The sequence below is a fragment of the Coloeus monedula genome (genome assembly GCF_965178545.1).
Source record: "Coloeus monedula genome assembly, chromosome: 2".
NCBI classification, from domain to species: Eukaryota; Metazoa; Chordata; class Aves; order Passeriformes; family Corvidae; genus Coloeus; species Coloeus monedula.
The window spans coordinates 22,024,542-22,051,882 of NC_138782.1; the positions used below are offsets into that span (position 1 = coordinate 22,024,542).

The 27,341-nt window shown below is 40.0% G+C and overlaps 1 protein-coding gene across 1 annotated transcript; it reads right to left on the reverse strand.

The window, feature by feature from the left end:
• Positions 1-48: 48 nt before the first annotated feature.
• Positions 49-27,219, reverse strand: IARS2 (isoleucyl-tRNA synthetase 2, mitochondrial). Its single transcript, XM_082303385.1, has 23 exons — positions 26,991-27,219; positions 26,386-26,508; positions 25,414-25,570; positions 24,198-24,346; positions 24,059-24,108; positions 23,849-23,958; positions 23,672-23,762; positions 23,165-23,280; positions 21,917-22,086; positions 21,047-21,137; positions 20,685-20,836; positions 19,572-19,732; positions 12,222-12,324; positions 11,544-11,637; positions 6,193-6,301; positions 4,848-4,950; positions 3,754-3,879; positions 3,258-3,389; positions 2,537-2,643; positions 1,571-1,716; positions 1,236-1,426; positions 518-662; positions 49-407 (listed from the first exon to the last, which is right to left on the reverse strand). The coding sequence occupies exons 1-23, from the start codon at positions 27,192-27,194 to the stop codon at positions 253-255; spliced, it is 2,985 nt and encodes a 994-aa protein (XP_082159511.1). The 5' UTR covers positions 27,195-27,219; the 3' UTR covers positions 49-252.
• Between the last annotated feature and the right edge of the window lie 122 nt (positions 27,220-27,341).

A 27,341-nucleotide genomic window follows, 5' to 3' on the forward strand; every position in this document is an offset into this window, starting at 1 on the left:
GTGAACTTCCCCAGAACATGTAAATCAGTCAGTTATTTTTAACCACCCTTTTTTATTAAGCTGACAAGTGATATACACAAGTAGTGTATGTATATATTTTTATATATATATATATACACACACACATAAGGTTCCCCAAAGTACATGATAACCTGCTCAGGCTGGGGCTTAAGCATCTGCTTCTACAGATTCCAGTATGCAGGTCTGCTGGTTCAGCCACTTTGGAGCAGCTTTTGCATAGGCATTTAGTCTTCATGTGCTCCCCTTTCCAGCAGCAAGGACTTGGAGGCACCGTGGGCAGGGAGTGCTTGAGGACTCAGCTGTGTATCTCCTGCAGCGAGGGCATTTTGCTTTGGCACTGGGTCGGGCTATAACTTTGTACGAAGATTGTTCACAGATGTCACCACCTGTCAAAGCAAGTGTCATTGCTGAGAGAGGCTGAAGCTGTAGGTAAGACTCAGGCTATGAAAAACACTGTGCTATAGGGGCAGCAGCCTGTCTGGAATGGTTCTCTTACCTTCCAAGTTAATCAGAAAGGTCCCTTTTATGATGTTTGCATCTGAAGGTGTTTCTTTGGGGAACTCGCTCAGCAGGGTTGTCTGGGAAGCCATCATTATCTCATTCAGCTGGGAAACACTGGAAGTTTCTTCAGGCTGCAGTGCCTGGGGGACAGAGAACTTTCAGACTTGGAACCTGGTTTTGTTCCTCAGCACCATCCATTCTATAAAACAAATGCTGAGCTGTGGTTCCTAATCAGAGTGGATGGTTTGAACGAGGAGTCTGATTTACTTATTCCTGCCAGGACCAGGACAGACTTGAACTCCAGTGTCCAAGAGAAGGGGGTTTGATGGCCAAGCAACTGCCCCTGAGCCAACATTCTGCTCTCCCAAGGAGAAGGCCAGCAGCATCCCACATGAGGATGCTGTGTTAGAAAGAGCACAGGCAGCAGGGTCAAGGTGATCCTGCTCCAAGAAAACACAAAGCTCATTTTTTATTGGCAGGGTGGTCAAACACTGGCACAGGTAGCCCAGAGAGGTCTCCATCCTCAGAAGTATCCAAAAACCAACTGGACAGAGGCCTAGGCAACCTGTTCTAACTAAGCCTGCCTGAGCAAGGGGCTTGGGCTGTACAGGCTCCAGCAGTCCCTTCCACCCTCAACTGCTCTGTGATTTTCTAGTAAGTACAAAGCAGAAAATTTTCACACAGACAACACTACTCTTAGTTGCATTTTTTACCTCCATTAATTCAAACAGCAATCCAGGCTCAATTACAATGATGACTTCGTATTCCAAAGCATTCTTGCCAGAGATGGACCCAAGGAAGGAGTCTCTCATTGCACATGCACCTTCTATTGCTTCCTCAATGCCCGGCTTCTTCCATGCTGAGCTTGCATTAATCCAGCCAGTACGAAACACACCTTCTGAATCTAGAAAGCAAAGCAATTCTTAATTTAGTCTATTTGAGTGTTTATTAAATGAATAAAGAAGAATGGCAAAGAGTGGTGTATTTCTGTAATTGTGCAATTAAACAGTGCACTAAAGGAATTGCTGAGCAGTGGTAGGTGCTTTACCTTTCTTGTAAGGGATGTACTGGAAAACCTCCTCTGCCAAGTGGGGCAGGATGGGTGCAAAGGAGCGGACAACGATGTCCAAAGCCTCTGCCAACACAGTTTGACACGAACGACGCTTAGGATCCTTTGCTTCTTCGCAGTAGAGCCTGCAAGACAGCAGTGAAAGCTGGAAAGTATTCCTAGGTTCATGCTCCTGCTCAAGAGCCACACTTTTGAGACTGCCACTGGAAGTATAGAAATCTAAGGAAAGCTCTCTAAAGTGCCCTTCCCAGGCAAGCACAGTGGGCTACAGACATGACCATCTGCATCTGCAGCCACAGGAGAAGAGTTTGTCACAGGAAAGGAGATTCTGTACATGTTAATTTGTGGAGAGACACTGTCCTCAGGGAGGTGAGCCTGCGGCTGTCAGCCTTTTGCTCTGGTTCACCTGTAAACCTCAGCATTAGGGCTTTTCTCTCTTCCCCCCCTCGTCCTTTACTCATATTCTGGCAACTAAAGATCAGTATAACCCCCACCCCTCCTATCCCATGAAACAGCCCTTGCACATTTACAAAGGGATGTGTCACAGCCTTAGGATTCTTTTACTCATCTAAAACACCCAGATAAATATATTCAGTTGCACTGCTAAGTGCTAAAAGCCCTTCCAAAATTCAGATGCACACCCTTCTAGGTAGAAATATAAATCCAAGACTCTCTTTAAATACTTATTTGGTTTTAAATGTGCTCATTTGATGACCTTTTAAACTGCTCAGTACCCCCAGTGGACAGAAGAGAGCAAAATGACAAACAGCTGAAAAACAGCTGAGCTTTCACCGGGCAGCTGGAGTGCACTGGAGCACAATGTGTGACTGAGAGGTACTCAAGAGTTACCTGTGTTCACTCATCATTCACCTGGAATGTTATTACCTCCATCTCAGATTCATTTCCTCCTTTTTTCCCTTTTAAAGGCAGCAGGAAGGAACTTACCTGTCCTTGATCATGCTGAAATAGAAGTTAGACAAGTTTCTGGAACAGAATGCTTGCAGCAGTCGAACAACTTTGCTATAATCATATTGTTTGTAGGCTTCTGTAACCTGGGCGAGGGAGGTAAGAACAGTGCATCAGTTTGCATCACACAGCACACAATGACAGGCCCTGATAAACCCAAACTTACAGAAAATGGAATGAGTGGCACAAAGTCTGGGAGAAACCTTTCTTTAAAAGGTTGGAGGGGAAAAAAATTTTATGTAAATTAACAGTTAGGCCAAAGAAGTAATTTCCATCAAATCTGAGGGGAGAGAAAAGAGGAAACCCTTTCCCTGGGGAAACCAGAAATTATGCCCATGGTTTCAGCAGACTGGGTCTGAGTGACAGAAATGACAAAGTGCTGGACTACAGCAAATTTCCAAAGCTCTATAATTATTTTCAGGTTTCTTTTTTTTAACATCCATCTTTAACTCCTTTTAAGGACTTCTAATTTGAGGCTTTGGGCAGTGAGTGGGAAAATCTGGTTGACATCCAAACCAAGTTAAGAATGTTAAAGTCTTCCTCAAAAATTGAAATGGGCTTAAGGGAGTGCACATTGCACTGAAGGATCCTTTGTGGTTGTAATGTGCCTGCATGACACACACTCTACTCACACACCTAAAGAAAATACAACCAGCGGAAAACATTACACACATGTTCATCTAAACACATTTCCCCCTACCTTGCTGCTATATTCCTGCAGTAAATGCAGCATGTATTGATCCACTATGTACATCTCTGCAGGGGGGATGGCATCTGTCTCTGGATTGAAGCCCTCCACGTTTCCCAGCATGAAGCGTAGCGTGTTCCGGAGCTAGGACAACCCAGAGCAATTAAACATTAATAATTTAGATGAAACACAAAATGCTCATATTCCATCGTTAACTAAAATTGACTAATTTCCAAAATGAATGTTTGAATAGTTACAAAGGCATCATGAAGAAGACATGGCAAAAGGACCTACAGAAAAATAGAGACTGGCTGTTACCAAAGCACACTGCAAAATGAGTCTTTATCTCAGCACACTTCACTATTTGACCCACAGGTGTAAAAAGCAGTAGTACTTTCCTAAATAAGCTTGGAAAAGCTTCCTTTAGTCTAAAGACTGGAAAGCTTTGCAGGCAATACAAGGAGGACCTGTTGCTGGGATGAACAGCGTTGGCACTGGTGGCTCTTACCTTGTTGATGTCATCTCTGGCAGCATTGAGCACCACAGGCCCAATCAGCACCTCAGTGAAAACATTGGATTCTGCCACCCACCAGCGGAGAACGTCGGCACCATAGGGAGGATCCTTGGTGTGATCCTGAGTACAGACAGGAAAGCACAGAGCCATAGAATATCTCCAGCTGGAAGGGATCCATAGGGATTACCAATTCCAACACCCTGCTCCTTGCAGGACTACCTAAAACTCTGTCCATGTGCCCAGAGGCTGCTGTGGTGGGAGGCTTCTCCCTCTTTTAGCAGGATTTACTGTTGAGCAGGGCTACAATCCAAAACTGCAGCACTCTGTGTTCAGGCAGTGCTAGAACCCAAGTAAGCTGAGAGACACTCATCTGCAGCCTTAAATCCTTTGAATGCTTATCATTAAAATAGTCATGTTAATATCTAAAACTGTCCTGGTTTTTCTTCCCCTTCAGATTGCTTTCAACTCTGAAGACAGCTTTTCTCCTTTTCAAAGGATAGGAGCAACTGTGTGTTTTAATGAATCAGAAAAGCAAGTCATGTATGGATTGATCCTTCTGTCTAGAGAGTTACAAAAGCTGCTTGGCAGCCTCAGAAAGAACAACAGCAGGACTGGGGAGGGAAAGAAATTCAGAGCATCACCTGCAGTGCAACTTCCCTGACCATGGAATGAAGTTTCCAGTCAGTAACAGTCTGAGAGCAGAGAGATTGCTGGGGTGCAACTGCTACATCTGACTGCTCCACTGCCAGCCCCACATGGTAGTTTTCAGTCAGTTTGACAGCAGAGGTTCACCATTTTAATTTCTTTTGTTTTTATTATTCCCCTTCTCCATTACTCCATCAACACTGGTCAAAAGGAACCATTCTACACCCTCTGCATAATTTTTTTTTCTCTTAGCAGAGAACAAAGGTGAGGAGTTTTCTTGCACTACAGCAGAAGCAACACAAGTCAAGGTTTTGAGTCCAGCCAAATGGAACTGCAGTGTAGCCAAAGAAGAGCCTTACAGAGCTGTGCCACAAGACAGCTGCAGAATGTGGCAGTGAAAGCTTGTAAGTGGCAGTTCTGAGGAACTCAGGAGTTTGACCTACTTCGCCTCCATTGATAACGACGTCAGGGTCAACCACGTTGCCAATAGATTTGGACATCTTCTCCCCTTTCTCACCAAGAGTAAAGCCATGAACCACCAGAGTCCTGCAGGAAAGATTCTAGTGAAAACAAAATCCCAGGGAAAAAATCTATGCTAAGAATAGATTTCTAATGAGGAGATTCTTAAGTCAAAGCATACAGAAACCCCCTATTTTAGTGAGCCTGAGGCTTCATCCCCAGAGTTCAACCAACCATGGATATACCCTGTACTACCATCCAAGGAGAGTAAACAACTTTATTTTCCTCATTTAATTTAATTGTGCAAGCAACAGATTGTTTAGATATCCAGGGCATGTATATTTCAGATTAATTAAAGACTAAAGTGTTATTTACTTTTTAAGCCAATACATTTCCCAAAATTGCACAGCCTCCTTACAGCTGAGGCACATTCCCCTTCTCTATGCTTTCCATCTTCCAGGGGATAAATGGTGTGCCACAGCTTCAGCAGAATGTAAGCACACAGCTATTCCCAATTCCCTACAGCCTCATGTTGAATTCACAAGTCAATGATCTTGGGAGATTTGCACTGATGCCACGAAGATTTTTTGCCTTTTCTTTTATACCCCTGTTATACCTTTTTACAGCTTCTGTATTCTTAGTGCTTTTTCCCTACATTCTTGGACTTGTTTGTCAAGCTGAGAGACGAAACATTTTAGAAGCTTCGTAGCTGGGGATCAGTGTGCCCCAGACCCCAAGGTCCTCTCCAGAACACATTCTGTAAACTAAGATAGAACCATCCAGGGGAAAGTTCCTTGGGGAGGGGGGCTCACTTGAGCCTCTCATTGGGGAATCTTTGATAGATATGCTAATTAGTAACACCTATAATGTTATACCTGATTGATTGTGTGTGTGCATTGTGGTGTGCATTCCATCTGGGTGTGGTGCACCTAAGAATCCTTAAAATAAATGCCAAAGTAAAACCTCTTTTCCCCTCCTAACCGTGTGACTCCTGATTTTAAGACCAAGAAAAGGCCTCAGCACACTGCACTTCCCAAAAAATTTCTTTAATTACGGGAGTGGGAGAGAGCAAAAAACCAGACTTAATCTGATAATGCAATTCCTAAATGACTAAGAAGGAAAACATTATTAGAATTATGATAGAAAAAAGTTAAACCGTAAATTAATTACAATCTAATGTGAGAAAAACTTTATACTGAAAATGTAAGAACATGAATCAGATACTTGGGACTGGTTTGATGTCTCTTGTTTATACACTACTGTGCACACTTCCAAAAGCCCAATATTCAATAAATGCACTAGAAATGTGTTTGCACTCTACACACTTACTTGTATGGTGCCTTTTTCCTTGCTGCCACACTGGTTAAGAGAGATGACTGAAACCAGCCTCCCAGCTGATCTTTTCCTTCTAGGTATGTATCTGCTCTTTGCTCTGCACCTTTAAAACCAGAACATTTTATTTGAAATGTCAGACCTTGTATCTTCAAACAATACACAAAATCTCTGGAAGTGATTAGTAACATTTATTCTGCTTTTTAAACCCAGTAGGTAAGTTACTTTTATAAATGGTGTGTGGTTACTTAACCATGATACAAGGGATTCATTAGTATCACAACTTTTAAAAGAATCCAAACCTTGCCAAACTCCAGAATTTAACAAATAAGCTTGCTCTCTCCCAAACAAAGTAATAAATTACAAAAAGAAATTATCATGCTCAAGATTGCTTCACAGAAGTTCTCAAAATACCTTCCAAGTACACCTAAACAAACTGGAATACCCAAGAAAAGTTCACCTACTTTGGAATTAATAAAAATCTACGCCACCATCTGAAGCTTCCCCATTTGGAATTACACAGGGCACAAGGCACAGAGGTAACATGCCCAACCAACCCATCAAAAGCATTTTCAGAGGAGAGCAGGAAGCTTTGGCAGTGACCACAGCTCACCTGTGACAGAATTTACATTTTTGGCCACTGGTCTTCCAGGAAGATTAAAAACTTCAGGAAAGAGTTAGGACAACATGGGAAACAAGAAAGGCTGTTGGGGATAGAGGCATCTGGAAAAGCCTGCCTTGTTTAGCTTATCCTTGTGAAGTCTGAGTAGAAATATTATTCTCTGTAAATACACACACAGAAAAAATAGAAGAATGCTAGGGAAGAACAAGTGGAGCTAATGAGTACATTAGAGGAAAAATGGGCTAACAAGGCAGGCAGGGTATTAGCTGACTGCACACTAAAGGCAGAAGAGCAAACCCAGCTATCCCACAGGGCTGAGAGAGGACAGCACAGTTGAAATGGCTTTACTGGTGGAATTCAGTCACTACATAAAAAGGTACAAAACTTGTTGACTCCAGAAGTCCCTCCTTGTCCTATGCAATCCCAGAAAGGTCACCAGAGTGAGAACAGAGCAATGTGGAACACAGCAGAACATGCAAGTCAAAGGTGACAAATGTGCAAAACCATACACATATTTGTCAGGAATTTAGTTTTGATTCTACAAGTTGGTGGTGTTGCTTTCCAAATATTCAGACAGAAGTTTCTCTACTCAGTTTTTATTCACTATCTCCTTTTATCCTCTTTCCAGGACCCCTGAGACAATGCTTCTTTCTGCCGCTGGCACACTTGATTTATTTGTTTAACTTAATGGAAGTTTCGATATTTAGATCCATCCTGCAATAAAGGGAAGTTCAACATTACAAAGGTCAAGGCCAAGCAGTTCCAGGTAGCACAGGAAAAATGTGTGGGTGGATGTTACAGTTTTTAGCACATTTGCTTATTCATTCAAGGAGATCTACAAAGAGTCTGGGGTTTAGAACTACAGTAAGTAAGGAGCAGCCTTTGTATTAAGAGACTGCAAAAATACTTGTGAGGATAAGATAAAAAAAGAATTATCTGTGGTAAGGAAGATAGTAACATTAGAAAATCTGTAACAGCACATTTGTTACTTAAAACTAGTTTACTAGCCACTGGTTTTAGAGAAATTAACTTTGCATGGAAAAACACAACTTAGAGGAGAGAATTTCAACAAACAGCAAACTGGATTGGGCTTTTCTGACAGGAACTACTACATGTGGCAGGCTGGCTACTAGTGCTTGCAAAGTTAACAGAGATCTGGACATTTTATCTGTAAAATACAAACACGGGGTTTGCATATACAAAACCTGCCTTTTCAATAGCTCCCCTTCCTCACTTTTGTTAAAGTTGTGATTGTTATATATAAATTAATTACAACAGTGCCCACTATTTTTTTTTTTAATGGAGAAGTATGTCCAACAACCCCGAAGAGACTTTTCAGCTGTTTATTTTAACTGAGGTACAGTACATAGGTCATTAAAGAGAATTACAATTTATGATCCTTCTAGTTTGGATTTCAAGATTCCATATCTTTGATCTTACAGACTTTGACTTTTAGATTAAACGTATTGTATTTTAATGCCAGGAATGAACCAGCTAAGATAAATTCAAGCCCCTCAGTCAGCACAAAAGTTTAAACACTTAGATAGGCAAGTTGTAAAATAATCACATTCATTCAGTTAAACATTAGCCAATAAGATAGGGAAAAAAAGTTACGATTTGAAAATTACCATCATTTCAATACCCACAAAACTGTGGGTAAAAAGCTGGGTGACTTTTACCAGTGGCAAATCATGTCACAATAGAGTCCAGTGTGCATTTTTATATGAAATATTTTTTAAAATAATCATCTCAGGGTTGTAGTGAAGATGGCACTCTGCCCATGAGGAAATGTATGAGAATTTGAAGACATTAAAGAGTTCTCTTAATTGGATGCTCCAGAAAGAGCTACTGAAATGAGCTCTACCAATAGGTTGAACTTCAAGGCAAAAGAACAACAATAAAAAAAAAAAAGTCCTGGGCACCACAGCACTAAGTATTCAAAATTAGCACATGCTTTTGAACAAAATTTTGCTTTTATCACACTTTCTTTTTGGAAGCAGTGTATTGACACTCTTCTACCTCACAGCAGCATTGTGAAAATGCATTTATCCATGTATGAAGCATTTGGACTTAAATTTTAACATTGCATAAAACTGTTTTTCAAAAAAATATTTGAGGCATGTGTAGCAAGAAACAAACAGGATGAGGGGGCACAACAATAAACTGTTCAGTGAAAACAGTGTTAGGCAAACAGAGCATTAACAAAGCAAACAGCATCCCCAGGAAACTTCAGGGGCAGCAGGATTTCAGAGAATGTTGCACTTGTGGATCTGCTCTCAGTGATGCCAGTGAGTGGTGTTTATTTCACACACAGCCTAGTTCTAACTGTACAGTTCTGGGTTTGTGACTACAGCAGCCAAATCTCTGATTTTAGTGTGTAAGTTGCACCTTCCTACCTGCCACACTGCTGACATGGAACGGTTTGGTTAATCTGTCATTTAGCTACAAGTGGTACCTTAGGCACACCTAGGCTGGAAAAAGGAAGCCAACTGTAATTTAATGGAACAAGAGTAACTTTAAGTAAGTCCATCAGAACTAGGCCCAGTCTCTGGAAGCAGGGCAAGCATTGGAAATAGGACTGTGCAAGGGCAAAAGGTCATGCACCCTATAATTTACACCATTGAGCTTGGCTATCTCTGAGCAATTCCTTTAACCTCATACAGCAGAATCTCTCTTCTTGCCTGTCTTCACCCCCTCCCCAACCTGCTGTATTTTCTGACAGCAATCTGTGTGGCTGTCAGCTAAAGGGATTCATTTTGTAACAACTGCATCTCCCTTAGTAAGCTCGGACACAGCTGGGTCAAGTGAAAACCCAGGAACTGCCTAGTTCCCCGAGACACAGAGATGCTGGAGAGAAGGAATTATTTTCACAAGACTGGAACTGACAGGGAAATCCGTAACATCTGTTATTCCTGCTGGTTACTAACAGATCATTGATTTAGAATTTTCAGTAACTTGAGTTCAGGGTAGAGTGAAACAAACATTAGTCTCAGTTTTAGCCATCTTTTATACGCTGCAGTTGCCCTGGAAGTAACTCAGGCTGTGAAAGAACCTCTGCCACCAACACTGACATCAGAAGACAGCAACAACCTCTGCCAACACCCACCTCCTACCACAAAATTCTTCTTCCTGTTATGACATTCTCTAATTCATTCTCCATGAATTTCATCCCTTTATCTCCAAGTGTACTTTGGAAAACAATCCTATCCATTAGCCTGTCTGTAAGCCTTGCTGATTATTATTGACATTGGAAGAAGTTTTGGGAAAGCTTTAAAATCTGAAGCATATTTGGGAAATAGATGACAAAACTCTTAATTCAACTTCTGCAAAATTTCATAAAAGGTAAGTTAAAACAATAATTTGATATGAATCCCAGACTGTACTTCACTTCTGGCAGTGGCTGGAAGCCTCAATTACATAGAAAAAAAAATAATGCAACTTTTGTGTGATTTCTGAGAATAAACAGGGTTACAAGGTTACACTGCTGGTTAGTCAGTCCCCAGCTTTTACACCAGTGGGGCCACTCCAGTCATGTCACACAGCAGAAGAAGATGCCTTACACACACCAAGTTCCAGCAAACTTCATGAAAAGAGAGGTAGAGAAGAGGAACTTGTAATGGTTCCGTGAAAGAAGCAGTCTGAACTGTGATAACCCAAACATTTATTAGGCACTACAGAATCCATATGGGAACTTTACACAAATTAAAAACTAATCAAGAGCCTTGATTCTGCTATTCCTTACGAAAAGACAACCCCTTTACACAGGATTACAGGTAGCTTTTGCAGGCTGAGGTGTTCAGCCCTTAAAGAATGCAAGTTTGTAACTGAATAAAATACCACTACTTTGTTATACCTTTCAAAATCAAACCAGAAACATTTTTAAAGAGCATAAACCTCAATATATGTAAAAGTCTTCTAGAAAATTAATGTTTGCTGATGGTACTATTGCCTGACCACGTTGCTAAGAAATAAAATCTCTGGTACTAACGTGTTTTATAATTCAACAAGATTGTTATCACACAATTGTGTACAGAGGGTTTAAAGTCCAACAGACTTGATGTATGGGACCAGACTCCTCCTGTAGAAAGGACTCCTGACTTTGCACTATCCTCCAGGCAAACAGTGTATATTTTACATCTTTTTATACAAATATCTATCTTCTACCTGCTGAGCAGCAACTACTGGCAGTAGAAGCCATAAATAGCATATAGCAAGTATAAATATTTTAAGCCACAATATACTGCTTTAGTTACTGAAAGTAATCAAAAGTGAAAAAGCACACCTACACTTTTAAATCACAAAACTTACTTAGACTCAGCAGCTGATCTCAGTCTTGTTCTGCTTCAAATAGCACACACAAGCACAAGCTGATATTTGTTAACTGAAAACAATTTAATTATCCACAAGCACCAAAGTACCTTAGCTGTCTGTGCCATGACATGTCTACACTCAAAATAATTTGCTGTGATTAGAAGATACATGGTGTACCACATGGAACAAACATTAGAGTAGAATATTAGAAAAATCTCAATTTTAATTACACTGAAAATGAGTTTGCCAACATTAAATCCTTATCTTTACAAGCAAAAGCAGCTTTACAGGTCACAACCAGCCTGCTGATGGCATAATCTGCCTCAGTTTTGCTGACACTAACAGTGTCACACAGAACAGTTATATCTTGTTCTCCAAGTATTTTAAAAGAAGGATCAACATAGGAGTTCTGTACCTTCCAAAACATGAGCCCAGGAAGTTCCACTGTCAAACCAAATGTCTAGGACATCCTGTCCCTTGACATAATCTGAAACATCACGACCGCCAGCCTATTGAGAGAACAATTATTAAATAATACAAATAAAATAATCTGTATTATCAATGCTTTTCAAAGCTAAATATAAAGCAAATTCGGTTTCTGGATCAGTTTTGTACAGACTCTGCTACCACCTTTGTGAGTGATCACAAAATAACGTAGATAATTTTTGACTAGAGTTTTCAGATAATTACTGATGGAAACCCAAAGTAGGGCAAGGAAAAATTACAAAGAAAACCTCAGATGGCAGAGCAACACTACAGCTTTGTGCTAGGAAGAACTAAATAAAAATTCTAATCCATCTGAACGACCAAGACCTAATACATATTTGGGCTCCTAATTTGGTTAAACAGGATGTCACTTTCCTCCTGAACTAAGAGGAGGAGGATGGAGATCTCTGCCCTGAATCAACAGCACAAATCCAATTGTGTGTATTTTGCCCCACTCAGATCTTTCTTTTTGAATACTCCTTTCACAGGATACCTTCTCGTAAGGGTACAAGACTGAAGAGGATCATGGGAATAAAGGAAGTTTTTCTATTATTTCCCATCACTTGACTGTCTCGAGCACCTGCTGTACCTGCAGTCAGAAGTTTACCTTTGCTACGGCCTCTTTTGACAGGAGTTGTTCAATAGGAAGGGTCCACCACGCATCTGTCCCCTGCTGCTCCACTATTTTGATGACATCTGTGATGGTTTCACTGGGTTAGGAGGAGGAAAAAAAGGGTTTATGAATTGAGGAGTTAATCACACCTTTCTACAAGTATCCCAGACCCAAAGCAGTGAGAGACAATTATACACAGACCAAGCTATTAGAACCTGTGATTTTCCAGCTTCTAATCCAGACAAGACTCCCCAGAGCTTCCTGCCTGTATTAAAGGCTTCCTACTTTTGCCTTCCAAGATGGGAGAATTTGTAAAACATACAAAACCCCACAAGGATTTCAAATACCTTCTTCTGCAAATGCTCCATAATTGGGGCACTCAGAAAAGATGCCAGCAGCTTGAAAACTTCTAAAATCCCTTTTATTAGCTATTTATTGACCTTGAATTTAAAGAAACTACACAACTATTTCCCCTCAAAATATCTGCTCTTTTTGACAATGGGTTTATTTTTCCTACTGGATACAGAGACCCTGAGAACTCACATGGAAAGGAGTGAGGAAATGACAGCTTTTCAAATAGTATACATGTATATCTTAGACTTCCAGTTGCCTGGATTCCCCTTTTTTAGCAATATGTTTTTTAAATTGTAAGAAATATACAGATAAATATATAAATCCAAATAATGTAAGAAACTGAAAATTCTGCACCCAGTAGAGGAGTGATAATAAACCATTCAATGTACACTCTGAAGGCAATCTATGAGTTCATATCATATAGCACCAGCCAGAACAAAGGTCCTGAAACAAACAGATACTATGGAATAAGAAAAAAAAAAAATTAACTAAGCATTTTTTCTGAAGTGAACAGATAAGGCAACCTCAAGGTGTGCAGTTCTCTGCACTCTTTATGACACATTCAATCCTTGGCCCCACTGGTAAGGCTATGGGGAATTGATTTTTAATATTGCTTAATGCCAAGTCTAGACATAAATTAAAGTATCTTAAAAAACCAAAGAGGAACCCCACACACTTCATCTTGCTGACTCACAGGGCACTTACTAAAGAGGTGATTTTTAAGACATCTGCTGCATTTAAGGAGTACAGCAGATCATCACGACCTGCCAACTTCAGACTAAATCTTCTAGGTTACCCAGGCCACCAGAGATTTATTTATAACTCGAGAAATGAAGATTTAATCAGTTAACTAATTTCTTGACACAGCATTGCAAAGGGGAAAAAGTAAAATAATGATCTGGCATAATTATCTTGAAAACACAGAAGGCAGATGATCTTCAGTGTCATCACTTGATCTTATACTTGGATTGCAGCACAGTATTTTACTGCACTGCTAATAAGCTGAGCTACAACACTAAAACATTTAATGACACAGTGTTTAAGCATGAAAACATGTTGTCCAAGAAGCTGTAGAACAAATTACTACATTTCATGACATGATGTGCAACAGCAAGAAGAAAATCCAGTTTTGCTCTTGACTGCTCAAATTGCAACGACAGAACAACAATTTTGTATTAATCAAACAATCAATCATCAATTAATCAATTTACTTCTCAAAGTAAATTCCTGTAGAACATCCCAGCAGGTTTTCTGCAGGGAAAGGCCTTTAAGCAGCAACACTCACACATGCACAACCAGCTGGCACCACCACCATTCTGCCCCTTTCAAACCAGCACAGGCATCATTCACCTTCCAGTTTAATGATGGTGGGACACAATCTATGGCTTTGTAATGTATCTGCTAACATTTATCTTGCTAAAACAATACAGAGGAGCTCCAGCTCTGAATGGTACCATTTCTTTCCAGAAATATTTGCACAGAGGCCTGTTTGACTATACTTCCAGTTGTAAGAGTGTTACTTCTCCAAGACAAAAGCAAACAACCACCCCCGTTCTGGTACAATTCCTGGCAGATAGCTGATATGCAACCCTTATGTCTTGCCTCCTTTATGCTAAATCTTCAAATTCAGAAAGATCACAGGAAAAACAAAACAGAAATTTGTTTGCCTCAGCCTGGACTAAACTATTCCACTGAATTTGTATTTTGCGGGGTCAGTACCTTCCACTGACAAAGCTGAATTTACACCCTGACCTTTAGTGATGACGCACACTACAGCACTGGGAACATTTTAGGGAAAGCAATACACAGTATTGTTTTCCACTCTTTGCCAACAGAAGTTTCCACCTTGGATTCTTCTCAAATACACTATCAGTGTATTTTTGAAGACAGTTACAGATAACCAGCTGTCTTCACGTGAGGATTTCAAGAGTTCTCTCCACAGTCTCAAGGCCTTCCAGCTGCTGACCATGGAACTCAGCAGTGGAAGACAAGAGTAGCTAAACTAAAAAGAGGATGATTTACCCTAAAACACGTTTATTACCACATAAAATATTAGTGTATGTTGAGTGATTTACGGAAGAAGTAATTCAGTGCTCAGCTAATGGGTCTGGCCTCAGTGAGAGCCAGAAAAACTCTCAGATCAGGAATCATACCCACAATTAGTACAGAAAAGCTACCAGCATGTCCTGTCAAGCAAGCAGAAAATTTAAACAGGAACTAAGCCTGTCTTCCACATTGCAAATACCCTTCAGTGGAGGGACATAAACTCCAGTGATGAATTAATTTTCAACCTACACATTTTTAAAACATTCAACAGGTATTTCAAGCTATTAGTATTTAAAGGGATTTATAAAAGGTGATAAATCCAGCTATAGACCAAAACTAACAGTTATTTTGGACAACATATAGAAATATACTCTTAACAATTTTTTCCTTTCCATCCGAGGTGGGGGTGGGGAGGGACAAGAAGGAAATAAACCCTTGCTATTACTCTCCCTTGGGAAACCATCATAAAATGACTGCCCTCATTTACAGTATTGCTAATGTCACACAAGAGTTGTGTATCCTTGTAGATACACCATTCCCACAAAACATACTATGGACTAACATTTTATCAAGTATATTGCTATGCAATACAAAAATTACACTATTAATTTCTGAAGGGCAGATTTGTTTTAAGACATTTGTGTTACACAAGAAGCAACAGGTACAATTATGCCACAGATAAATTTTTTCAGATAAGTAAAAGAAAGATTTGTGTTATCAATTACTTACTAGAAATAAGGAGTCAAGGACTGTGAAGCCAACTTTTTATTGACCAACATTCTCAGAATCCTATCATAGTTTCAAATCAAGTTTAAAAAAAAATCATATTCTAGCAGTGCAAGTTTGTTTCATTATGCAGTGTTTCTCTACAGGACATAAGTGAACACTAACGAGTGTTTTATAAGAGGAGATAGTTTAGATGAAAAATTTCTAGGGTATCTTTTCAACACATTTTTTTTCCTCCTACAGTTTGAAAAATACAAGACAAACAAACACAGCCCCTGTACTTGGCTCTGCTCTTCTCGCAGGATCCTTATGATTAATTTTACTACAAGACAGAAATAACTTTATTTAAGGTCTCTGCATTGTAAGGAGCAGGATTTTTGCAAAGTACTCTTCTGTAAGGTGTAAGTGAAAACCACCTTGCTCAAATAACTACTCATCACTTTATAATCTGCAGCCTTCAAGGTGAGCATGATAATTCTGCGAATGAGCCATAAAGGCCATTGTAAAACTTTGCCCTGTATTCAGAGGCTATCTGGAAGAACTTGCATTACGTGTCCCTGCTACGCTCTGACACCCCTACGGCAATTCACGCTACCACAGCTCCAGCCAATCACCCGGGAGCCTGATATTGATTATGCTGCACACTTATTTAATCTGTTAACAGAAATTAGGCAGCATTAAGATACAGTCAGGAGCAGAAGAATACAGAGCCTGATGTTCTCTCCATCTCCTTTCCAACAGAAGCAAAGAGGGGAAGTTATCTTCTGCTTTACACGAACATTGATACTGCAGCTGTAAGTATTTAGGGGATGGTAAGCTGATATTAATTGCAGTTCACTGAAATGTCTTATTATTTTGAAAAACAAATTAGAGCACAGGATAGACCTCTTTCAACAAGAGGTTGGGGTTTTCTTTTTCAGAAATTTAATCTACGTGTTAATCGAAGTCACAGGGAAGCGGACAAAAGTTGTCAGGCATTAGAACAATCTCTGCAATAGTACTATTTATTACCAATATCTGAACAGCAAATTTGTACAGCAGTTATTGCATGAGGTCAGATTAAAGCGTGTATCTCACATTTATTACCTGGCCTGAGCTACTACTGGAAATACAATTCTCCCATTTTAGTTTTGGAGCTCTTTCTTTTCCATGAGTTACAAAATTTCCTAGATTGAGAATATCTTCTCTTGAAATCTATTAAATGTTGAAAGCTGTCACACAGTGTAAGCATCTATTTGTGCATGTACTCTAAATTACTTAAAATCTTTTTTTTCTCCATTTGTGCAGAAAAATCCCACAGAATCTCACCTCTGTATTCTTACTGAAAATGGCAAAAATGAAAAAGTGTTCTCTCTTTTCTCTTTCTTTCATATAAGGGTTTTTTAATAATAATTTTTACACTCCTGGTCAGAATATTATGCAGTATACTCTGCAGCAAAGAATTTAAACATTACTGGTATATTAAATTTATAACCATAGATGACGATGTCATTGAATCAAGTATTGTTTAGGGTTATGGGGGGCCCACAGCAGCAGGAAGATCCATGGAGATTCTGCATCAAACATTACAAACTACCTCTTGGCTTTTAAGTTAGAAGACTGCACTGCTGGTGTGGCAAAACCACTCTGTTAGAGAAAGCAGTTCCATCTTGAAAGAGGGGCTTTCAGCGGCTTTTCATGTGACAAATTCAGGGGCAACTCTCATAGAGGGAAACAGCAGTTTATTTTAGGGACTTTTTTTTTTCTTTTTAAAAGTCATTTTACAGGTGATACATAAACAGGATCACTCAAGATCGACCATTGGTGCTCTCATATGTAACAGCAACTCCATGTGGACTACACTGACTTCCAGTGGAGATGCTGTTACTTTTGATAGTCACTCAAAAACTCCACGGCAGCTGCTACTGAAAGGTGGTTTATCCAGCACTCAAGTTAAACACAGCTCGTGTTTTGAAATGCAAGTTATTTACTGGTGTTTTAATTATATTAATTATCACACTATCTAAGTATGAAACTTCTTAAAAAAATAAGTCAGCAACCTGTTGTAATATGGTTTTCAAAATGATAATGCAAATGTAACAAATCAATCAGGTTTAGCTGCTTATTTCAGTAAGAACTGGTGTCCAGGAAAATGACCTATGAATTGACAGACTGTCTTCTAAATTTGCCTGTCACTTCTATAGGCCAATATTCTGTGCACTTCTCCTACTCCAGTTACAGAAGCCTGCTACAGTTAACTTTACAAATATTTGTAAAGCTCAAACTTTTTAGAATATTTAATGATTGCTTTACACTTTCCTTTGAAAATTCCACCAAGAGTATGTAAAGTTAGAAGTAAAGAGTCCTGGCTATAAATGAGCATCTGAAGCTGTCAGCAAATTAAATAAATCTCTTTTCAAGCATATTGAATATGTCTGGTTTTTTTCCTAAATGCCTCTTTCTATTCCTCAGATCAATTCTACCCAAACATGCCATGCTGTCCCTTTGTTCACTGCCCACAAGTGTGACTGCTGGGCCAACACCTACACACAAAGATGGAGGTGTTAAGCTATGGCAGAGTTCACCACATCATTTTGCATAATTCCAGGAATAATCTCACACAGCTCGAGCACTCACAAAAGGCAGGGATTTTAATACAGGTGACTGCCTTTCAAGGTAATTTTTCTACAACCTAAAGGTTGTAGAAAGGAATTCCCACACATCCCTCCTTTCAAATGCTTTCTGTCCCAGCTCCTCGATGTCCAGCAGAAGCTCTTGCTTCATGGCGCCCTTCTCGTTTGAGTGCCAACTGCTGAACTCCTTTTCATTACGCTCCCTTCTTCTTGTTAAACTACATATTTAACAATTTTTAAGCAACACACACACACACACTCTCAAGCCTACTCTTCAACCAGAATACAAGAACTATTCCTCAGAAATAGTTTTTTTATAGAGACACACACTTTTTTGCAGGTAAAACGGTTTTACACCCCACAAACCTTCCACCCATTTATTTCCTGATGTGTGGCTATTGTGGTCTTTTCTCACAGTTATTGCCTATGGTGAGAGAGCCAAAGTACATCTCCGTGCACCTACACACCCAGTCACACCAGGTGAAGCTGAGGACTACCTGTCTAAAGTCCATTCCCTGCTCTCCACACCCTGAGCCTCACCTACTACTGTCTACTATCTACTGCTTGTGTGCTCAGTACAGCCTCTGGAAAACAGGCTGGACTCCTGCAGTATATTTATTCAACACCAGAATAAAAAGAGTTCTGCAACACTATTTAAGTTCATCTCCAGCTATGCAATCATATTATCCAGAATGAATTTACACAAAAGGTTGTAAGATTAGGGTGTATAAAACTGAGTTACATCAGCATATCTCAAGACAGAAAAAAATATGGAACTAATCAATGAATGTGGAACTCCACAATACTACTTTTATGAAATCACCTCTTAAGAGGGCATTCACAACTGAATACCTCTGTTCCCCAAAGAAGTAAAAGCAGAACTCTATTATTCCTTACAGAACAGAAAAAGATTATATTTGGTTGAGTTTTCTTGCTTTAAAGCATAGCTTGGATTTCCTCTGCATTATGTTGTCTACAATTCCTGAAATGCAGTGTTTGCAATATCTAGATATTATTAACTAGAAGATGGCAGAATCAGGCTAGCATCTGAAGATCTGGACATACCAAATCATATAGCTAAGGGTCAGTTACACTTGAGGCTGGTCGTCAAAACCACTCTGATTTTGTTTTCAAACAAAATGCAGTTATTTATTCTGCAACCAATGTGGTTATTCCACTTCAGATCTCACTGTCACTTACTTTACTGCAAAAAGCTCTTTTGACACAGAACCTGGACTGTTCAATGTAGAGTTACCACCTCTTCTAATCACAACTTGCATTTCACTGCTTGCTTAAATGGAAAGGCCAGTCATGACTGGCAGCTCACTTAACTACAAGATATGGGATGAAAGCAGCAATTAATCTCAAGGGGACTTTTCAGGTAACTTAAGTAAGTAAATAAATTCCTATTATTTATATACAAGTCACCTCCAGCAACAAGTTTTTGATTGTTCTAACTTACAGCTAAATTAGATCTGTGTAAAAACAACTACAAGTAAAAGAACGCATTCCTACTTGAAATAATAAGAAATTTCATATCATTAACTGCAGCACAACAGACAGTGCTCCTTCTGCCATTTCTCAGTGTACAAGGCTGGACAGGTACCTGTTGATCAAGCATTCTCCCGTGCTCTTCTGATAAAAAACAGGAATCGGGACGCCCCAGCACCTTTGCCGCGATATGCACCAGAACGTCCTTCTGTCCAGCATCTCCAGCATTCTGTTCATTGCAGATGTAGGGATGACTTTCACTTTTTTCAGCACATCCTAAAAAGTAGACAGTGAGCTGTTGAACACACTTCAGCATTCCCATAAACACTGCTTATGCTGTCAGTAAAATACGGTACAGATCTACTCTCCCATTCCCAGTATCAAACAACACATTCTCAGACAACTGCCTGTTGCTCTTCAATAACATCCTTTGAACACTGCACATGCTGTATATTTCCCAACCTAAGCCCAATTCTCTGATTCTCTAGCAGACACACCCTCAAAATGAGTTTAAAATGGCATCAGTGGCTCTATCTGAAGTTTAAAAGCTGTGTCTTGTGCTGTTGTCTACTTTGAAAACCCACCTTGATACAGACTGCCTGTAATACAGTGTGGGCTGCCACTCACTCCCAGCCCTGCTGAGTAACCATCAGGTTTTCATTCATTTTAGATAAAGATTATTATGGAATATACACCTCATGCCCTTAATAGAATAAAATCACTGTTACCCTAAGGTGCTGGTCTGAATTTTTAGTGTGGATGTACATAATTTCAAAGAGCAAAAGACCCCATGGTTTAAAGTTATTTAAAATAGGACTGTGACAAAATTAACAGGGGAGCAAACAAAGATCTCTGGCCACACAAGGCTAGCCTAACAAAAAATATAGTTTTAATAGTGATAAAATCATCTCTTCTGAGTTAATTCCTTGAAACATCATATTTTAAAAAATATTTTTGGGGAAAAAAAATCAGTAGCTCTAAGAAACTTCTACATCTGTAAATACAATGAGCAAATATACCAATCAATGTAACTACCCTAGATCATATCAATATTGACAAAAAATTTGACAACACTCTTCACTTTGACAATTAATTAACATTTTTCAACTACTGTTTATAAATGCTATAGAATAACATATTCTGAAGGGAGCTACAGCAAGATTGTTTTGCTGATTCCAAATAGCATCAGTTGTCTTTAAGTGTCTCACAAGAAAGTAAAATTACCTACCTGTGCTGCAGCCTTCACATCTGCTGTGTTTACAAACCACTGTTTGCTGGCACGAATAATCATTGGTTTTTTAGTCCTCCAGTCATAGGGGTAACTGTGCACATACTTCTCCTCTTTTAACAAACTCCCAGCTGCTTGAAGCATTTTAATGACTGAGAGAAAAAATGAGGCAAGATTAAAATTCAGATTGAACATATGGCTACTGTTAACCTCAACTCAGCTCCTTTCCATAATCAACACTTAGCAAGAAATGCCTGTATCTCATCCATATTCAAAATATGATCAGTTTATACAAACCCTCAAAATGTTCCTGCAGGACTGTAACTGATGAAGTAACAAATAGTCAAGCATCAAAAACTCACCAGCTCCATTTCCCTCTTCAAGGACATTCTTGTTTTTAAGTTCAGGACCTGCTGCTTCTGTAAAATACCCGCTTTCGTCCACAAGGCAATCCTAAAAATGAACACATTGATCATGTCAATAAAATACCATGTGGCAATTATCTTTTTGGTGTTCAAAAGTGAGTTAAATACTGGGTGACTCCTTTTCTGATGAATAACAAAATATTTAAGTACACTTCAGATTTAGTGAACCGCAGTTCAGTAATCTACCAGGCAAGTGAATTCTACGTGTCAGAAGGAATAAGCACCATTGTATTTGCACATATACCACAACTATCTTACATCAAAGTCACTGGTATTTCAGTGACTTTTCAAATAAACAGTGAAAAACAAAAGCAAACCTAACCCTCCCCATGCCCCATATCCTGCATCTTCACTCCCATCAATCACAAACTGGCCATGCATAACTGAACTGTATTTATACACGTGTTTAAAACAAGTTTTGCTGAAAAAAAAAAAGTAATAATGACCAACATAACTGGTGATTTACTGTCTGGAAAAGACAATTCTGAGTAGTGAGTCAATATCTGAGAAAAAGTCTCTGTGTTATCCTTTAAAAAACAAAACCACACAAAGAGCAGAAAAATCTGATGCTGTTCTACGACTTCTCCATGACTTTTAATTAGCAGAAGTAAACTTCATCCTTTTATCCTCATACACATTTCTTTAAGGTTAGTCTTGCACTCCTGCAGGCCATTAGTGATACTCATGCTTCTGTGAATGCTTCAAAACATTTTCAAGTTTTATGCACAAATTAAAACAAATCATTTTAAGGGCACACAATCAATCAGTTGCAGGAAATCAAGAGCAACAGCTGAAAAGATGAAGTACCGTGGGTAGCTGATGGTGGGAAGCTACGCTGTAATCTTCCATACCATGAGCTGGGGCTGTGTGAACTAATCCTGTCCCTTTTGTCATTGTCACATGATTTGCAGGTAACAGAGGAGAGACTTTGCCAGGAATGGTGGGATGAGCACAAGAACCATCTGCCAAATCTGCACCTGAAAAACACAAATGGAAGAAAAAAATAGAGAAACACAATTCACACATTCAGCTTCTTTTATCAGAGTGCAGAAAAAGAACAAGTGGTTAAAAAAAACACTGAAGAAATATTATTATTAAAGTCTTGCTGGAAGTCAAGAATCACAGAGCTTGAGGAATGTGTCATATGACAAAATGGTGTCCACACAATGACTTTCTCCTAGAAGGACGACGTTTAAGAACTGCCGTCACACAGTTATGTACACAAATACAGGAAAGTAACAAATATAAGTAATTACTGAATATATGGGAAGTTAAAAAGAACAGGTTCCAATATGAAATTTCTTTTTAAGAAGGTTCAATTCTACTACTCTTGGACATTATCTGTAAATCACATGATTCAAAAAGGTGGAAGCTGTGAGAAAAAACAGCCCCAGTAATTTTATCATTAGGTAAAAACAAGACTTCCCCTGAAAGAGAAGGCATGGCAAGGCACCAAAAAAAAAAAAAAAAAAGAAAACAAAAAGTCATAGAAACAGATTCCTCACCTCCTTCACATATGCATATTTCCAGTACTGAATCACTGATAGAGGCAAAGAAATAAAGCTCACAAATGAGACACTAAATCCCAACTCATCACACTGAATCCCAAGCCTGCCTGTTAAGAAATGTCACTATGCAGTTTGCTGTGATGCCAGCTCAACTGCTTTAGCTTGTCCAGAGAGACAAGAGACACCCACAATACCTCAACAGTCATTCTTGTAATTAGCCCCCTCTTGTCATTAATAATGGATGGAAAGACACACAAACTGTACTCAGTGTAATTAAGATTTTAATACTGAATAGACTTGAATTCCGTATTTCATTTTTCCAAGCGCGAATCCAGATTTTAAAAATGCATTTGAAATCTATGGACGATAATTTGAGTTACAATACACCAATAGTAAATTGGACAGACTCCTCCTCCTCCTCTTTGTATTATTTTAGTGAAGCATATACTCAAATTATAAAAACACTTAATCCATCAAAACTGAAGCAGTTTTCAGACACCTACCAGCAGATTTCTAAGTAATTTAAGATAACGATATTAAAACCTACCTTTACACGTTGATATAACCTCAAACTGTGTGTCCAGAGCAGCAGCTGTAGATTCAACTCTATCTGCAGCAAGGATGAAGCGTTGTCCAGTTGTCGCACATTTTACAATTGAGTACCTGCAAAGCAAACGGGCATTCATGATACTAAATAATTACAAACACCACAAAGCTACCAATTTGTGACATGCTTCATCTCTAAAAGATAGACAAGTATGTTTTATATGTTCAATTCACTCATAAATCTCAGAAGTTTCAACATAACCTCGCCTAATGGAGAAATAACTTAAAAAAAATTAAAGCAGAAATTAATATATTAGTAGATATAGAACAAAGCTTAAATTGCATCACTTAAAAAACCAAACAAAAAAACCCCAACCAAAACCAACCAAACAAAACCTAAAAAAGATGCCTTAAATAAACTGTAATGGCAGTCCAGAATGTTTTAATTTTGCTGCTAAATACGACTAAGGACTGACACAGATGACTGACCCAAGTGAAAGACACCTACGCTGAGTCTGGCATGTAACAAACTGCTTGATTGGCTGGCACAGTCCAAGGTTGCGTGGTCCAGACTAGCACACTAGCAGGGGATGATCCATCTACAGATGTAAATTAGAAGTACTTTACTCACAATAATAACAAAAAATCAAAGCTATCAGTCTTTAAAGCCACAGAGAAGTCGTACCTATCACAGAAGTCAGCTTAGGCGGCGACTTCAGCAGCGGAAATTTCATGTACACAGAGCGACTGACGTGCTGCTCGTTGTACTCGAGTTCTGCCTCAGCCAAGGCTGTTCTGGTACACATCAAACACAAGTTACACACTGCAACATCAAAAGCTACTAGTAAGTATCCTTGCTAAAATTTTGAAGACAAAATAGTAAGTTGATTCTTACTTTGTTGAAGGGGACCAGAACACAGGTTTATAGTCCCGATAAATTAAACCCTAGAGAGGGCAGGGAGAGGAAAAAAGAAAGTTAGGAGAAACAAAACTCACGAAAAATCAATACGGACTTCAAGAGAAATTCAACATACCTTATCATACATCTTGTAGAAGACTCTCAGCTGATTTGCTTCATACTTTGGGTCAAATGTAAGGTAGCAGTTGGCCCAATCTGCCATTACACCCCAACGAATGAAGGCAGATTTCTGTTTCTCAATTGCTCTTTCTGCAAATGCTCTGGCTGAAGGGAATAGTTCCATTAAGCACATGGTTTAGCACACTAAGATCAATAAAATACCACTTAAAATGTACTATTGATGTTTTTTTAGTGAAGCCAGAGCTGAATATAGTGAACCTATGCCCAAAATATTACAATTCAAAATACATACATTTCAGATGGGTTGTTACAAAAAATGACTGCAAAAAGTAAACAGATCCAGGAGTGGCACTTTTTTGACTAATACAGGAACATTAAGCCCATGTCTTTATAGTCCTATAAACTTTCTCTTTAAGAAAGGGGGGGAAAAATGTATTTTGTTAGGAACAGAAATTTCCCAAAATAAGTTCTCAACATAAAACTAGTAAGAGTGAAAGTCATCCCTCTGTTGATGCTGATCCAAAATTTTCTAAGTAACATACATCTGAAAATAAGTTAGCCTATGTCACTACTACAATTTCAAATTAAAACAGTTTCAATTGCTCATTACAAAAAGCTTTGCAGCTGAGTAATGATGCCCTTCAACCCATACTGTATTTGAAATTATTTCTTCAAAACAGTTTCCATATAATGCAGACTTTCTCTGAAAGGATCCCCCCGGTAGTTTTGTAGAATTATTAAAAACACAGTCAACAAATACATTCCTATTTGTGAGACAGAGCCAAGCTGTCCTGAAGGAGCCTGACTTTTACATGCATCTTTCTAGCTCCTAATCAAATTCAGCCTTCAAAAACCAAAAGGATGCTGATCTCATAAATACCAGCTTCCTGCCACTATACAGTTAATCAAAGCACACATCCAAATCCTCTGCCCTCCTTTTGTGTTTTTCTAAACCCAGGGTCAATGCTCTGCATGCCCATTACAGCAACAAATTAAGCCTGTGTGAAATTATCCCATTTCATCAGATTCCAGTCTGGTCTATCTGCTTGGTAAATACACCCAGTGATCATAGAAAATGTCACCAATAGCTAATAGAAAAGGCCACAAAGTCTAAAAGGCATATCAGGCATAAAGTACAAAATAAGAGTAGGATATACAAATAGTCAAGCCAGCCTTTTTTACGGAGATACTGCAGACAGTAGTTTATTTACCTCTCTGCCGAATTTCCATTGGTGAAAGATTTTCAGCTCCTTTGACTTCTGACAGTGCCTTCAACTCAATTGGCAATCCATGGCAATCCCACCCTGGCACATAATGCACTTTATAACCTCTCATCACATGGAAGCGATTGGTGATGTCTTTCAAAATCTGAAAAGCCACAAGGTCTCTTATCACTTTAGCTCCCCCATGTGGAACAGCCACATTTGTAATTAAGCTCCTCCTGTTTACAAATACAATTATCAAAAGCTGCAGGACGAATTTATATTTAAGACCAGAGAAGCTATGGGTGCCGCATCCTTGGAAGTGTTCAAGGCCAGGCTGGACAAGGCTTTGAGCAAACTGGTCTAGTGGAAGGCGTTCCTGCCCATGGCAGAGGGTTTGGAACTAGATCTTCTTTAAGGTCCCTTCCAACCCAAACCATTCTGTGATCCAAAGACCCTACATTTGTCATTTTTCTTGCCTATCCATTTTGTATATTGGCAGAATCTTAGAGGACCTCTGATCCAAGGAGTTTACAATCAGTGTAACTGAGAGATGCAGTTTATAAACTTGTAAGACTTGACGTGAACAAATCCGACTTGCTCTCATTTTTAAAACACTGAACTGGACCTACAGCCCTGGCCTAGAGCACACTGCTGCAGCACTGGGACTGTAAGAAGCTGTGGGTGACATTTGAGTCTTTCTCACTTTGTGGCCAGTGTAATGCTGTGAATCTCAGGACTGAACCTAAATGAACACTGAGCATTCAGTACATGGTATTTATGTTGGGGTACGGTGTCTATGTCAACATGGCAAAATATGGCATCCACACAACCATAATGTTGGTTTTTAAAAGCCTCAGCGACCAAAACCCCAAACATTTTAAAGTGTTACCGATTTAAATGGGAATGGAGAACACAGAGCACATGACAGTAAAGTTTTATCACTTCATAAGAATAAAGCATGAACGAGTAAATATTTACTTTGTTTAATGCATGGCCAACATGAGGGTCTCCGTTGGCATAAGGTGGTCCGTCATGCAGACAAAATTCCTGTTTTGCTTTTCTTTGCCTTTGCCATGAGTACAGTTCCGAAAATCCACATTTCTGTGGAAACAACAAGAAAAAGAACAAAACCATCACAAGTCTCTGCACTTCTAAAAAGTCTGGACGTGAAACGCACAACAGAAGCAGACAATTACACTTTCCTAACTCTGCAAAAGAAAACATTAGTGGGTTTAAAGTATGTAAAAGCCCGAAGGAGGTGAAGTATTAGGCCTGAGATTATTCTCCTGGCATTCCACTGTCCGGGGAGTCACTACTCTTCTCCAAATCAGACTGTAACAAAGTTATATCCAAACTATAAATACCTCAAGAGCCCGAGCTTTTCTAAGCCCGGACGGCCGGGCCAGGCGAGAGCCCAGACTCGCCAGAAGCTCGCCGTGCACGGCGGGACCGAACACAAACCCTGGCAGCCGCGCCCGCCCTCCTGCCGGCCCGGGGCTCGCAGCGCCCGGGGCAGCCCCACGGCCGTCCCGAGGCTCGCACCGAGGGAGAACCAGCCCAGCCCAGCCCAGCCCCGGCCGCACCTGCTGCGTCTCCAGCTCTGTCTCGGGCTGCAGCCGCCCCGGGAGCTGCGCGGGGAAGCGGCTGCGCGGCAGCAGCACCGTGTCCCTGTACCGGGAGTCCTCCCGGCTCTCGGCCGCGGCCTCCGAGGCGGCGGAGCGCGCCCAGCCCCGGGCGGCCCCGGCCCGGGCCCGCGCCAGCGCCGGCGCCCGCCAGGCCCGAAGCATCCTCACGGCTGCAGCCGCGCTTCCGCCGGCGCGACGGGCCGCGGGAGGGGACACGCCGCGCAGGGCGGGCGGGACGGCGGCTGCTCGGCGCTCCCGACGGGCCGGGCAAGCGCCTGAGCCCCGCCCGGAGCCGGAAAGATTCGGGGC

Bases quoted from the DNA above. Each gene is read 5' to 3' on its own strand.
- IARS2 (XM_082303385.1), bottom strand. From the start codon at position 27,194: ATGCTTCGGGCCTGGCGGGCGCCGGCGCTGGCGCGGGCCCGGGCCGGG. The intron at 22,087-23,164 runs GTAGGTTTTAAT...TGTGTTTTTCAG, and splicing joins GGTTATATCAACGTGTAAAG to GTGCAGATTTGGCAGATGGT. The intron at 19,733-20,684 runs GTAGGTAATTTT...TCTACTTTTTAG, and splicing joins ATGTGAAGGCTGCAGCACAG to GATGTGCTGAAAAAAGTGAA.